Below are 13,349 nucleotides of genomic sequence, written 5' to 3' on the forward strand. Positions count from 1 at the left end.
ATACAAACGTCTTGAAATCAGAAGTAATGGGTAATAGTTCTGTTGCCCTAATATATATTCCCTGCTGTGTTTTGTTTTGGTAACCCAAGATTGAAAAAAAAAACCTCGATTTGCAAGATGGGTAGTTGTAGAAAGCATGGGTTTGTAAGCTCTTTGGCTCCTACGACTCCTAGTCTCTTGTATCTTCCTCGATGAAACAGAGATGACAAGAGAAGATGTTTTTGTTTGCTTGGTGGTGGTGGTTTTAAATGAGGTTTGCATAAAATGTGTTTACCTGGCAACTGGACTGAATGTGACTGTGCTCTCCCGTGTCCTAAATTCTAGTATGTAACATCTGAACGTTTAGCCTTCATTTTTTTTTTTTTTTTTTTACTATTAATGAGACTTAAAAATAAAAATTTTTAGGGGAAATTAAAATCTAAGAGTTGCAAATTTCCTAACGGAAATTTCCTAACGGAACTCTCTCCCACGGAATTATACGTTTCCAGGAAACATGGTTCAAACACTCTCAGGTAAGGCCAATCAGAATCACTAGGTTTGAAGAGTTGCAGGTTCATGTGTGTGTGTGCACGTCCATGAGTGTATAAGCATAATCACCTGAAAGACGAGAAAGAAGGCAACCTGACAGCAATAGTCTAGGAATTTATGAGCCATCATAGATAGTTAATTATTTATTCTACTCACAGTATTGAGCACCTACTCAGTTCTAGGCAGTACGCTAAGTCAGCGCAGTTCCTACCAGCATCTCCTAAGCTGTGGACCACCGTCTGTGGCCCATAACAGGTCCATCTTAGGAAAAGCCATTAACAAATTGAACCTTAATCCTCTCAACCTTAAGGAGTGTACAGTGGAGCAGGACTGATAACTGAAGAGGGTAGGACAGCGTTTGGAAGATGCTTCTAGAATTCTGAACTCTGAAGATGTACAAGGAAACTAGACATGGGCCGGCCACGTGAAGTGAGCTTGGCCAAAGGGATAAGACACTAAAGGCCGTGTGGGATACTAGCAAGCATTCATGCAATCAGGCATATGAGATGGCCATAATAAAATGATGCATGGATACCTGAATGGATAGATGGATGGATGGACAGATGGATGGACGGATGGATGAAGAAGAAGGGAACAAGAGGGGAAAGGTGGGGAGGAAGAGGAAGAAAGAAAAACTAACCAAGACATCAATAACAACAAACAAAACAAAATCTGGAAAGGATAGACGAGAACAAACTGTCTAGGAGGGGAAGTCAAAGATATCTTGGAGGAGGTGACATTTGATTTGGGGCTTATGGCTGGACGTGAATTATTCATTAAAGTGGAGAGAATCCAAATGTCTGATTATACTCTTAGTGCAAATGTACTTTATCATAATTTAAATATTTGAAATTAGGACCTCCATTTGCAGCCACCAGGTCACTTCTGTTTCCCCTCATTAACCTGTGAGGCCTGTCAGTGTCCTATCTGTGCATCCTCAGCGTGGGCGGGAGAACCCAGCAAGGATCAGGACTTGTTGAATGAGTCCATGGCCAGATGAACAAATGAATGAACTATGAACCACAGTGGTGGGTAGACCAGAATAGGCTCTTTCCCTGGGCCTTTTCTAAAGCCAGGCAGCCCACTGAGAAAACGAGGAAGCCAGGGGAGAATGCTGTTTGGGGCAAGTAGTAATTCACACACGCCTTTCTCTTCTTGCCTCCAGGAGAGTGCAGCTGTCATGAAGGCTATGCCCCCGACCCAGTTCACAGACATCTGTGTGTACGCAGCGACTGGGGACAGAGTGAAGGGTGAGTAGTGAAGGACATTGCAGCAGGGACAGTGGAAGGCCATCCCCGCTCCTCTGCTCTGTGACTCCAGGCCCCAGAACTGCTCCACAAAGAGAACTTTTCTCTACAAGTTGTGTTCTTGTAAGGCTCGATGGGCGATGAACCCCATTTCCCACCGAATCACAATTTAGTAGTAAAGGGACACGATCGATGACTGCTGTAGAGAACAAAGTCTCAAATTGAACTCCCCCTCCCAGACCGTAAGTAATCAATGGACACTTTCTTAACCAGACTAATACAGAAAGAAAATGGGGTTTTCGTCCATAAACTCCAAAAACAGACAAGTGGTCTTTAAAAGGCTGAGTCCTTCTGTGAGATGGAGACATTCTCTTATAAAGAGTTTTACCCAGTATGTGAGTTGAACAACATGAGTTTAAACCACACAGGCCCACTTACGTGCAGATTTTTTTTTCCAATAAATACAGTACAGGACTGTAAATGTATTTTCTTTATGATTTTTCATAACATTTCCTCTTATTTAGCCTACTTTATTATAACAATAAAGCATATAATACATATAACCTATGAAGTATGTGTTAATCAACTGATTATGTTATCAGTAAGGCCTCCAGCCAACAATAGGCTATTAGTGGGAGGCCTGGCTGGCTCAGTTGGTAGAGCACGTGACTCTTGCTCTCAAGGTCATGGGCAAGGGTGTGGAGCTTACTTAACAACAACAACAACAACAAAATAAAACAGTAGGCTATTGGTAGTTAGGGTTTGGGGGAATCAAAAGTGATAGGTAGATTTTTGACCATGTGGGAAGTCAGAGCTCCTAAGCCCAGTGCTGTGTAAGGGTCAAATGCAATTACTTCTGTGAAATTTGGTTGTCTGTAAAGATACGTTTGAGCAGTGTCCCCCTGTGAATCCCATCTGACTCATATCATCTCCTGTTCCCTTTCCTTTCCCTCCTGTTCTTCCTGCAGACCTTGGCCTTACACTACACTTGAGAGGGGCTATGACCTAGTAACAGGAGAACAAGCCCCTGAAAAGATTCTCAGGTGAGTTGACAGTCTTGTTGGGACATGCTGCTGGGGAACGGAGGAGGGACTGGGGAGCCATAGCCACGCACCCGCAGTCAGTGGTGCCTGTGAGCTTTAGGTTGTGCTGAGTGCTGAGGAACTCCCATTGGCATGAATGTACCATCATGGCCCGGGTTGCTATGGGAATCGAATTCCCATTTGTCTGGCATCTAGACTTACGGACTCAGATATCTGAACAGGGAAGACATGGCTGATTATCCAGTCCAGTGCTTTAAAAATATTCTCCAGCCATAGAACCTCTTCCCACCACCTCCACAGAATCATATGTGAAACCTCAGTACTTCAGCTGATAAAGACATACAGCAGATTAAGTGGCGAACTGGGAATCAGATTTTGGTTCAAATTGATTCAGAGTCCATGCTCTTCACCTTTGTGCAGACTGTGCTGGCTGACTTAGCAGTCACTTATAGAGCCCCTGTTGGCTCTGGGCATTGCTCGGGAAAGTGAAGCTGAAATGGTCCCTCTCTTCACAGAGCCCACAGTTTATTGGGAGTCGGGACAGGTGGTCAGGAAAAGAAAACCAGCAATGCAATGCAATGCGTGGGCTGAATGATTAATAGGTTTAAGAGATGACTATCCAGGTGTGGGCAAGGTTGGCCAAAATTTTGCCTGAGAGAAGTTAGGGGACTCAGTTGGGTGGGGAGGTCAGAAATGGTCCTAGAAGGGTAGAGGAGGGGCCCCTATTTGCTGTTTTTCTCTCTGCTTCCCAGGGAGTTCCCCAATGGAAACTCTTACATTGCAGGTCTACTTTCAGCTTGGGCCAAGGACTCTGGCTTCCCGTCAGCAAAAGCTTCGTGGTTCCTCCTGTGGAGCTGTCCATCAACCCGCTGGCCAGCTGCAAGACAGATGTGCTCGTCACGGAAGACCCTGCGGATGTCAGGTAGGGAAGTCATCCCCTGTGTCCTCTATCGAGGACTCTTGGACACACTGGAAGCCTCTCTGTTTCAGCATCATGGGGACTCATGCAAAGAAGTGGTCCTCGTATTGTTGAAGTAGGCACCTGCCTAGCAGGTGATGTGAAGGACTGTCCCCTGTAGGTTCACCCTCCTAAAAATGTGCTCCATTGGTGGGCCTCAGTGCCTTATATTTCAACATCATTGCATTCCTTCTGGGTTTATATAAAATATGAGTGAGGCTAACACATTATCTGGCTCATCCTGGGATTATTAATGATTATGTCTTATAAAAGAACATTACTTAATAGTATACTGGAGAATCATGAAGGTGAAAGATTAGAGAATGAGATGCTTTCTATTATGACTCTGGTACTGGGAGCAGACTTTGGGCTAATCCATAGGTTCTTGATGTCCGGGTCAAATTTATTTGTTCTTTATTCATAAGGGATGGCGACTATATCTTCTTACATGTTTTGCACCTTGTAGTTAACTTCATTATAGACTCACTCTACTGTGTTGTAATTAGTTGCTTACATATCATTCTGTCCCATTATGTGGTGACTCTCTCAAGGTCAAAGCAAATAACTTACTTCGCTTTCTAATCTCCAGTTCCCAGTACATATTGGACAACTACTAGATGTTTATTGATTTAATTAAACCAGTGGTCTTAGATCTGATTCCATTGCTATTCTGGAGCTTTCTAGTGGAGGCGGTTTTGGGTCCCCCACCCACTCCAGTTTGATTAGGGGAAGCATTCCAGAAATTTTAATGTTACCAAAAATGGACTCTGATTTTACATTTTTTTTTTTTTTTTTGAGTGAGAGAGAGAGAATGCATAAAGGGAGGTCAGAGTATGTGTAGGGGCAGAGGGAGAGAGAGAATCTTTTTTTTTTTTTTTTTTGGGATTTTGTCATTTTATTTATTTTTTCAGCGTAACAGTATTCGTTCTTTTTGCACAACACCCAGTGCTCCATGCAAAACGTGCCCTCTCCATTACCCACCACCTGTTCCCCCAACCTCCCACCCCTGACCCTTCAAAACCCTCAGGTTGCCCCAACCTCTCACCCCTGACCCTTCAAAACCCTCAGGTTGTTTTTCAGAGTCCATAGTCTCTTATGGTTCGCTTCCCCTCCCCAATGTCCATAGCCCGCTCCCCCTCCCCCAATCCCACCTCCCCGCAGCAACCCCCAGTTTGTTTTGTGAGATTAAGAGTCATTTATGGTTTGTCTCCCTCCCAATCCCATCTTGTTTCATTTATTCTGAGAGAGAGAATCTTAAGCAGACTCCCTGCCCAGCATGGAGCCTGATACGGGGCTTGAACTCACGACCCTAAGGTCATGACCTGAGCCAAAATCAATAGTCAGACGCTTAACTGACTGAGCCATCCAAGCGCCCCTCCATTTTTCCTTTTAAAACTGGCTTATAGACAGCCCCTCATTTGGAACTGAGAATCATGCCTTAGCACCCAACTCCTTGTGATTGTGCTCAGCTGGCTTTGGGCCATTCTGAATCAGGATGTTATCAGTATGTCTGTGGCATCTTGATAGGAAGCTGTCAAACCCAACACCTTGGGTTGTGTTTGGGTTGGTCTCTGCTTTGTGATTTGTTTTATCTCCACCTTCTCAACTGTTCATGGACAGAGGAACCGAGCATGATTTTTTAGGTTGTTATTTCCCCAAAGAGGTAGTTTTTAAAAAAGAATAGTTTGTTAAGAGATAGCGCTTAGGAAATGAAGTGATAATTATTAAGAACTAAGGTGGTTTTACATACACACATTTTCATGGTAAATTACTGTTATTTCTGTTCTGGATAGACTTGAAGTCAGTGAGGCTTCAGTAAAGCATGGGCTGTGGTTTATCTGTATTGCATATTTTCAAAGATGGAGCAAAGACCATCTGGTTGAAGAACTACTCTCAAGGAGACCCAGTGACCTTGATTGAGGTCTCCCTTAGCTCTGTTCTGAGTTCTGTACTGTTGACATTGAATTTGTAGTTTCAGTGAAGCTACAAATGTCAGACTGGCTGATGATAACATTCCCTCTGGAGTTGAATGGGTCTGGGTTAGAATTCCATCTCTACCATGTATGGACTATGTGATCCATAGTCCAAATCCAACTTGCTAACTTTCCATTTTCTTAACAACATGTGGATATTAATAGTGCCTTTTTCACATAGTTTAACAATAATAATAACCCATAGCCATTAATTATTTACTACATGCCAAACATTTGCTAACATTGTCCATGATATATTTTTTTCAAGATTTTATTTATTTATTTGACAGACAGAGATCACAAGTAGGCAGAGAGGCAGGCAGAGAGAGAGAGAAGCGGGACCCCGCTGAGCAGAGAGCCTGATGTGGGGCTCGATTCCAGGACTCTGGGATCATGACCTGAGCTGAAGGCAGAGGATTTAACCCACTGAGCCACCCAGGAGCCCCTATCCATGATATTCTTATAACAACCCCTTAGGGTGATGTGATGTGATTATTATTTTAATCCAGATTTAAAAAAAAAATCTGAGGCATAAGGGTGATGCCTTCACCAGTAAGTGATAAAGCCAAGGTTCAACTCATCATCTCTTCAGCTCTAGAACCCATGTTCTTAACTATTTTATTAAAACATCTCCCAAGAGTTGTAATGATTGAATAACTTAAGATATGTAAACACTGGTATATAATATATTCTCAGTGTTGCATTATGCCAAGGTTCACTGAATTGAATTCCAACTACCGTAGAGTTCAAGTAGAAACTGATGATGGTGGGGAAGGCAGAATCAGGGAGGAGGTCTGTAGAGAATGACCATAATCCACAGCATGACTCAGCTGCTTTTTCTGATCCAATCTGAATTATACCGAATGGCAAGCCAGACAAAATAGGGCCCAGAATATTCATCTATAGTGACTGTAAAACATCTTTGGAAATGTAAAAAAAAAAAATTGAAAAAAGTGTTAAGTACTAGCATGCATTTCAGAGAGAGTATTTTATGTCTTTGGAAGGAATATAGCAGTAAGTTGAAAGAGTTGAGAGCTTCAAGGGGCATGAGCCAGTAACAACGAGATGCTTCTCAACTCCTGCTAAGAACGTTTTGCCTGGTCACATGGAACACACCCTCGCACCAACTTGGGGCCAGAATAGAACTGTTCAGGTTGGGAGAGAGGGATGGTGTTTTGCAGCAATGGGTAATCCCTCTCAACCCTTTCTTCACAAACCACTAAGCTTCTCCTTTAAAAAAAAAAAGTACACAAATATTTGAAGAATATTTGGTTTGATTAGGGCACTAGATTTTTATCCTGCTTGGGGGTGCCCACATCCATTCATCTGGTCTCAGAGCAAGAGCAGACAGCCCTTTATGTCTTACCTTCATCTTACCTCCCACCAATGCCCATTGGCTTCCCTGCAAGGGAGGATAAAAGATTGTAATCATCACCATTCAAAAGAAATCATGCTATGGAGGTTGAGTTTTCCAGGCTGCACTAATAAAGCTCATTTGACATAACATTGGTCAGGCAAGTGATCATCGGTGTTTAAAGAATTAATAAGTTCCAGTCAGATGATGTGTTAGAAATTAATAAATAATAGATCATAATTATAGATAGCCAATAATAAGCCAGAGAATCACAACCAAGAGATGAGAGGAAAGGCTGTCCCAAAGTCAAGTCAGAAAGGAAAAAGATAAGCATTTAACAGAATTGGAAGGAAAACTTAAAGATGCTTTGCCTATTGATTTTTGTTGTTATGTTTTAGTTTATGGCAAGTTATTTGAAAAGTACAGAATCTTACACTGTGGAAGGCAGAGCAGTTTAGCGGTCAAATGTATGGACTCTGGGAACCCTGGGTGGCTCAGTTAGTTAAGCATTTGCCTTAGGCTCAAGTCATGATCCCAGGGTCCTGGGATGGAGCCTTGCCTCAGGCTCCCTGCTCAGTGGGAGTCTGCTTCCCCCTCCACTTCCCACTGGTGCTCTCTCTATCTCTGTCTCTCTTTCTCTCAAATAAATAAATGAAATTTTAAAAAATGTATAGGCTCTTTCCAGTTGAGTGGCTAAATTTAAAACAACTGATGATAATAAATGTTTTGTGAGCAGTAGAGCACCTAGAACTCTCAGACGTTTATAGTGGGAATGTAAGTTAGTATGACCAGTATGTAAATCTGGGCAGAATCTACTGGAGTTGAATGTCCACATATGGTGTAACCTGTCAGTTCCACCTCTAATAATATACCTAGCAGAAATGTTTGTATATGTGCCACAAGCAATACATTCAAGAATGCTAATAACAGCATTCATTTATACTGCCAAAAAAGGATGGGAAAAAAACCCACGAATACCCATTGGCGACAAAACAGAAACTCAGTCATGAAATGGTCATACATGGAATACTACTAATGATGAGTATTACCCAGAACAACCACCCACCCATAGCCGTCCCTGAATCTCACAAACATAATAGAGAGTTATGGAAGACACATAAAAAGCGTGTTTGCGTGAAGATCAAAAACAGTAAAAATAAATCTGTGCCGTTAGAAGAAATGATAAGGATTACTTTTGGGAGAGAGAGGGCAGTGATTTGTGAGAAGCGTGGCAATTTATGTGATGCTGACAATGTATGATCTCTTGATCTGGGTGGTGGTTATATGGGTGTTTTCGCCCGTAAGCATTCACCAAGCTGTACGGATACGATTTATATACTTTTTTCTATATATGCTGTATTTTGATTAAACATACAGCTTATTATGTGAAGCGGTTTTCTTTTTAAAGCATAGGCTACAGGAGCCTAACTGAACTGCCCGAGTCCAAATCCCACAGCTACCACTTGCTTAACGGAAGAGGTTTCTGGAGATGTGTTTTTCCTTGTGGATAATGTAGCCAGAAGATTATACCATGCAGGGGTGTGTTGAGAATCAAATGACATGATACATTGTAAACACTGAGGTTGGCACTTGGGGAATTTTCTAGAAGCATTAGTATTATGTTGGTTGTTACCATAGCATAGTATAACAGATTTTTGTTCTCTGTCTTTTTAATTCTTTTCTCCTCCTTTTGATAAAAGGCTACATCCAGTCTTAAAACCCATAGTGTCTTAGTATTGAAAACTCACATCAATTCCTTTGCCATGTTTGAGGAAGATTTAAGGGAACTTCCAAGGTCTGATATGGTGTGGGAGGTCTGATGGCTTTATGGGTGTGAATATGTGTGCAGAAGGAATGATGGGACACATGGACAGCACACGCACGGTGCGTGGGTGTGGGTTGGGTTGGAGAAGGAGGAAGCAATTCCTGACCAAAGGAATTAGGAACATATTTGCAGGAGAGAACATTAGCAATTAACCTTGAATTGTGGAGAGATTTGGGCTATGTAGAATCTAAGGCAAGAGGGAAGGCTTTCAAGTCCGAGGAGTTGAAGGACCAAAGAAGAGAACTGTCCCCAGGGGCACAGCTCCCATGCTCCAGCCTGTCCCAGCGGGAAGCTGCTGGGAATGAGATTTTCAGACACTAACGAGGTTAGCCTCAAAGGTGGACAAGGGAGGGCTAGTTAAATTGCATACGGCCTCCTTTCAATTCTAAAAACCTTGGCTGGGCCCCTTCTGTGTGCCAGGCACTGTGCCAGGTACCCTAGGAATACAGAGATAATAGGGCCCACCTCTGCTCTTGGGAATCTCTCTAGCCAGGAGCACAGAACAAGATACTGACTTAAGAGATGAAATAAAAGATCCTTGTGGAGAGAGAAGCATGGCAAACAACACTTATTTCTACACACTGGGCCTTCTTCACAGTTTCACCCAGAGCCGATTCTTCTTCTATAGGAGATACAAGAATAGCTATTATAGTTGGAATAATAATCATCCACAAAGCCCAGCTTTTGGAGCCCCTCAGTGATTTTTCTATGATCTCAAATCAATGGAAATGAAACAGTGAACTACTGTTAATTCCTGCACAATTTTGAAAGAATAATGGGATATCAGAATGAATGCTTATGCTGCTCACTTGGTGACAGTTTCCACATTGAATTAGTTCGGAATAAAATTAGGAATGGTTCCTTGTTCTTTTGGCCTTTCAGTTCCAAGCCCTAAGAGCTTAGTGAACACCTACTATACACCAGGCTATGTATTGGAGCTAGAAAAACATTCCAACAGAGATCCCAGTGCGTTCGCTGAGACGAAAGTTGCAAACAAAAAGATGTCATACTTGGTGACAGTGGAGGAGGACAGAGGGAAAGATCAGGACAGAGAAGGGACACAAGGGTGGAGGGGAGTAAGCTCTCCTGAGGATGAAAAGGAAAGTTGTACAGAGGACAGACCTCTGAGCCACACTGGGAAGTATGGGCAGGAAGTCATGGGGTCACTTGTTCTCAGTGTGTGGTCCCTGGACCTGGGAGCATTCAGCATACCTGGAAACTTGTTGGGAAGACACATTTTCTGACTCCAGTCTTGGAGACTGATAATGACCCCTAAGATATCAGCACCGATTCCCAGCACCTGTAAATGCCACCTTATTTGGAAAAAAGGGTCTTTGCAGAAGTGTTTAAGCCCCTTAAGGTAGGCTGATTATCCTGGATTCTGTGGATGGGCCCAAAGTACCATAACAAGTATCCTTATAAGATGGCAATGTTGTAAGTGCTTTACTGCAATGAGCTCATTGAATTTTTACCCATTATTAGATCCAGTTAATGCAGCAGGGAGCTAAGGCACAAAGAGGTCACATAACTTGCCAACTTAAGCAGCAGACTCATGATTCAAATCCCGAGAGTCTGACACCTGACTCCGCGCTGCTCCTCTCCAGGCTGTGATGCCCTGTTTATCCTGTTTGACGACATTTGGCGGTATCCCGAATCAGTGGCAGAGTGCTCCAAATAGCCAGACCTGGGCCACCGACCCACCCTTGCATCTGGCAAGAGTGCGGGCACTTTTACCACGTGGATTGAGAGTGTAGGTTGGATGGTTCCTTAGAGGGAGATCAGGACAGGCAGTGGATGGATACTGGACAAAACCCGCAGGTGTTCTCTCCGTGGACAAATCATGGGGTTTGGAAGTAGCATGCTTGATGAGGGAGCCTCTGGCTCACTGTGTCTGGAGTGTGGTGCCAGGGGGCGCCTGGCAGAGGGCACAGCAAGAAGAGGGGAGGAAACAGAAAAGCTGTGCTGTCATCCTCCTCCTCTCTCCTTCCTCCTCTGTGGGCCACCTGGCTTCACAGAATCAGCAGAATCCCTGAGGGCACTTGAAGAGTGCGCCCCCTGCAGGAGCTCCTGTGTGAATGCTCCAGATCCCAGAATCTGGCTTTTGCCGGGACATAACCCCAGTCAAATACAGTGTGTTCTGGAAATGCAGGATGGGCATCCTAAGGTGACACCCTCAACAGACGCACTCCCGGTGCTTCCCTATGTCATGGAAGCTGTGCTGGTTCTAGAAATAAAAAGATCAAAAAGGGAAGAAGCAGTTGGAAAGAGAGCAGGTTTGGAATCCTACAGAGCCGGATGTGAATCTTGGTGCACAATCTGTGACCAGAGTTCCCCAGCCCTCAGTATGTAGAATCTAGCCCATCATGCTTCACCCACTTCCCCTTCTCACCGATTACTCACAGGGTATCCTTTCCCAAAGGGCAGGACAACTTCAGTAGAAGTTGTAAGAAGGAGCTTACTCTCTCCTTCCCCACTTGAAACACAGACGAGAGGATACTGACCAAAGGGAATAGTGTGGGTTCTGGAGCCAAACTGCCTGAGTTCAAATCCCAGCTCCACTACTCACTAGCTGCCCTTGGGCAAGTGACTTAAACTTTCCAAGTCACCGTTTCCTGCCCGTAAATGTAAATGAGAATTGTTAGTATATCTTTGGATGTTTTTGAGAACCGAATAACCATTAAACTCTTAGCCCACAGTCATAAGGAATAATGCCTAACGTATTGAACCCTTTGTGCCACGCCCTGTCTAGGCCCTTTGTGCTAGTTCTGACTTCCCACAACGACTCAATGATGGGGTCACTATTATTTACAGAGAAGGAAACTGAGGCACAAAACATTTAATTTCTTTGTCCAAAATATTATGAGTAGTGAGTGGCAAAATCAGGACTCAAGCTATCTGGTGACTGCTCAGAATTATTGATTGGGGGAAATCTCTGTAAGACTAAAGGCCGAGCCCATTGAATTTTCTGTCTTCATCTTTGTTGACCATTCCATGCTTTGAGAGTGTGTGTGTGTGTGTGTGTGTGTGTGTGTGTGTGCATGTGTGTAGGTCCACTGTGTACTAGTGAAAGATGAAATATGAAATGGGAAAAGGGGGGTCTGTGGGAGCAGGGGTAAGTCTGTCTGGCACTCACAGCTGGGTTCATAGAATCTTCCATTAGCATTTCCCCTGCATTGCCCTGCACCACCACATCCCTCCCTCCTTCTAGAAGGATGAAGCCCCTCTGAGAAACATTATTTTAAAGGTCTCCACACTCCCACAAATGGGGCTACTCTATCCCCACATCTCTTCACATCCTCGCTGCCTGTCACTCAGCCAGCGAGCCTGGAGACATATATATTTTCCCCCATTTCAGTTTAGCAATCATAATAAAAGTGAAGTCTATTAGGATGAGTTTCTGCCCAGGCTCGGTAAATCTCTTCAAACACCATTCAGCACCAGATTTCTGTTAGTCTTTGCCACGGGGGAGGCTGTAGCTCGCGCCAACTGTGAGCTCAGGCGGAGGACCCACGACATAGTCTCTGCTAAATGAAACTCAAATGGAGACTTTGGAATATAAATATTGAAGTGACCCAGGTTGGATAAAGGGGAACCAGTTAGCTAAGCTCCTCTCTTACATGCAGGAAATGCTAAATTATTAAAACTTTAATAAATGTAATAATAAATATTTGATGTTGAATTATAGAAGGCTTTGCAGATACAGTGAATCTGAGAAACGACTTGTTATATCTGCATTAGAAGTTAAACACTTTTCAAATGGGACTTCGGATGTTGAAAGGGGACTGCGGCTTTTTAGATGAAAGAGAGACAGAAACATGAAAGTACAATATTTGGCAAGCTGCCTGCGCTGGGGGTCAGGATACCTGGGTCTGAGTCCTGACTTCACACTAAAGACAGCTTTAAATGACATGCCTGCCCAGCCAGAGGCCCTCTGCCCAACATCTCATATGTGGTCTTTACAGCCATCTTCCAAGGTCATTGCTCCTTTTGTCCCCCGCCCCCTTTCACAGAGGAGGAGTTGACATTTTAAGATCTTAAGCAGCATGGATGGTGGGAAGGGTTGGGATTTGAACACAGAGCCTCTGATCTCAGGAACCTACGACAGCCATGATGCCTCCCTCGTCTACTGCACTGTGTTGAAACCCTTTCTGCTTACTATCAGTTAGCATGTTTTTGGTTTCAGGAGACAGAATCTCAATTCAAATGAGCCTAATGACAATGGTATTAGAAGGGTACCATGGGAAGAGAGGGAGATTAGCTGAGGCACAGAGGGAGGGGGGGTTGAGGCATTACATGACATGAGGATTCTGTCTTGCTTCTTCCTCATCCTATGATGGCTTCTTTCTCTCCTACTGAACAGCTTCATCCTCCCTACTATCCCCCCCGCCATTGGCAGGGGTTATGAGAACCATGAGTCCCCA

At 43.7% G+C, this 13,349-nt stretch overlaps 1 protein-coding gene across 3 annotated transcripts in view; it reads left to right on the forward strand.

The window, feature by feature from the left end:
* The window catches only part of ASTN2 (astrotactin 2), an 875,241-nt gene that overhangs the window by 418,478 nt on the left and 443,414 nt on the right, over positions 1 to 13,349 (forward strand). For 2 of the 3 annotated variants that reach the window (XM_046023052.1, XM_046023054.1), the window contains 3 exons: positions 1,694 to 1,778; positions 2,744 to 2,818; positions 3,603 to 3,740. In XM_046023052.1, the coding sequence (XP_045879008.1) occupies positions 1,694 to 1,778; positions 2,744 to 2,818; positions 3,603 to 3,740 (298 nt within the window). The remainder of the gene's footprint in view (positions 1 to 1,693; positions 1,779 to 2,743; positions 2,819 to 3,602; positions 3,741 to 13,349) is intronic. The other variant, XM_046023053.1, reaches the window with a different exon arrangement.

Source organism: Meles meles, chromosome 11 (assembly GCF_922984935.1).
Source record: "Meles meles chromosome 11, mMelMel3.1 paternal haplotype, whole genome shotgun sequence".
Lineage (NCBI taxonomy): Eukaryota > Metazoa > Chordata > Mammalia > Carnivora > Mustelidae > Meles > Meles meles.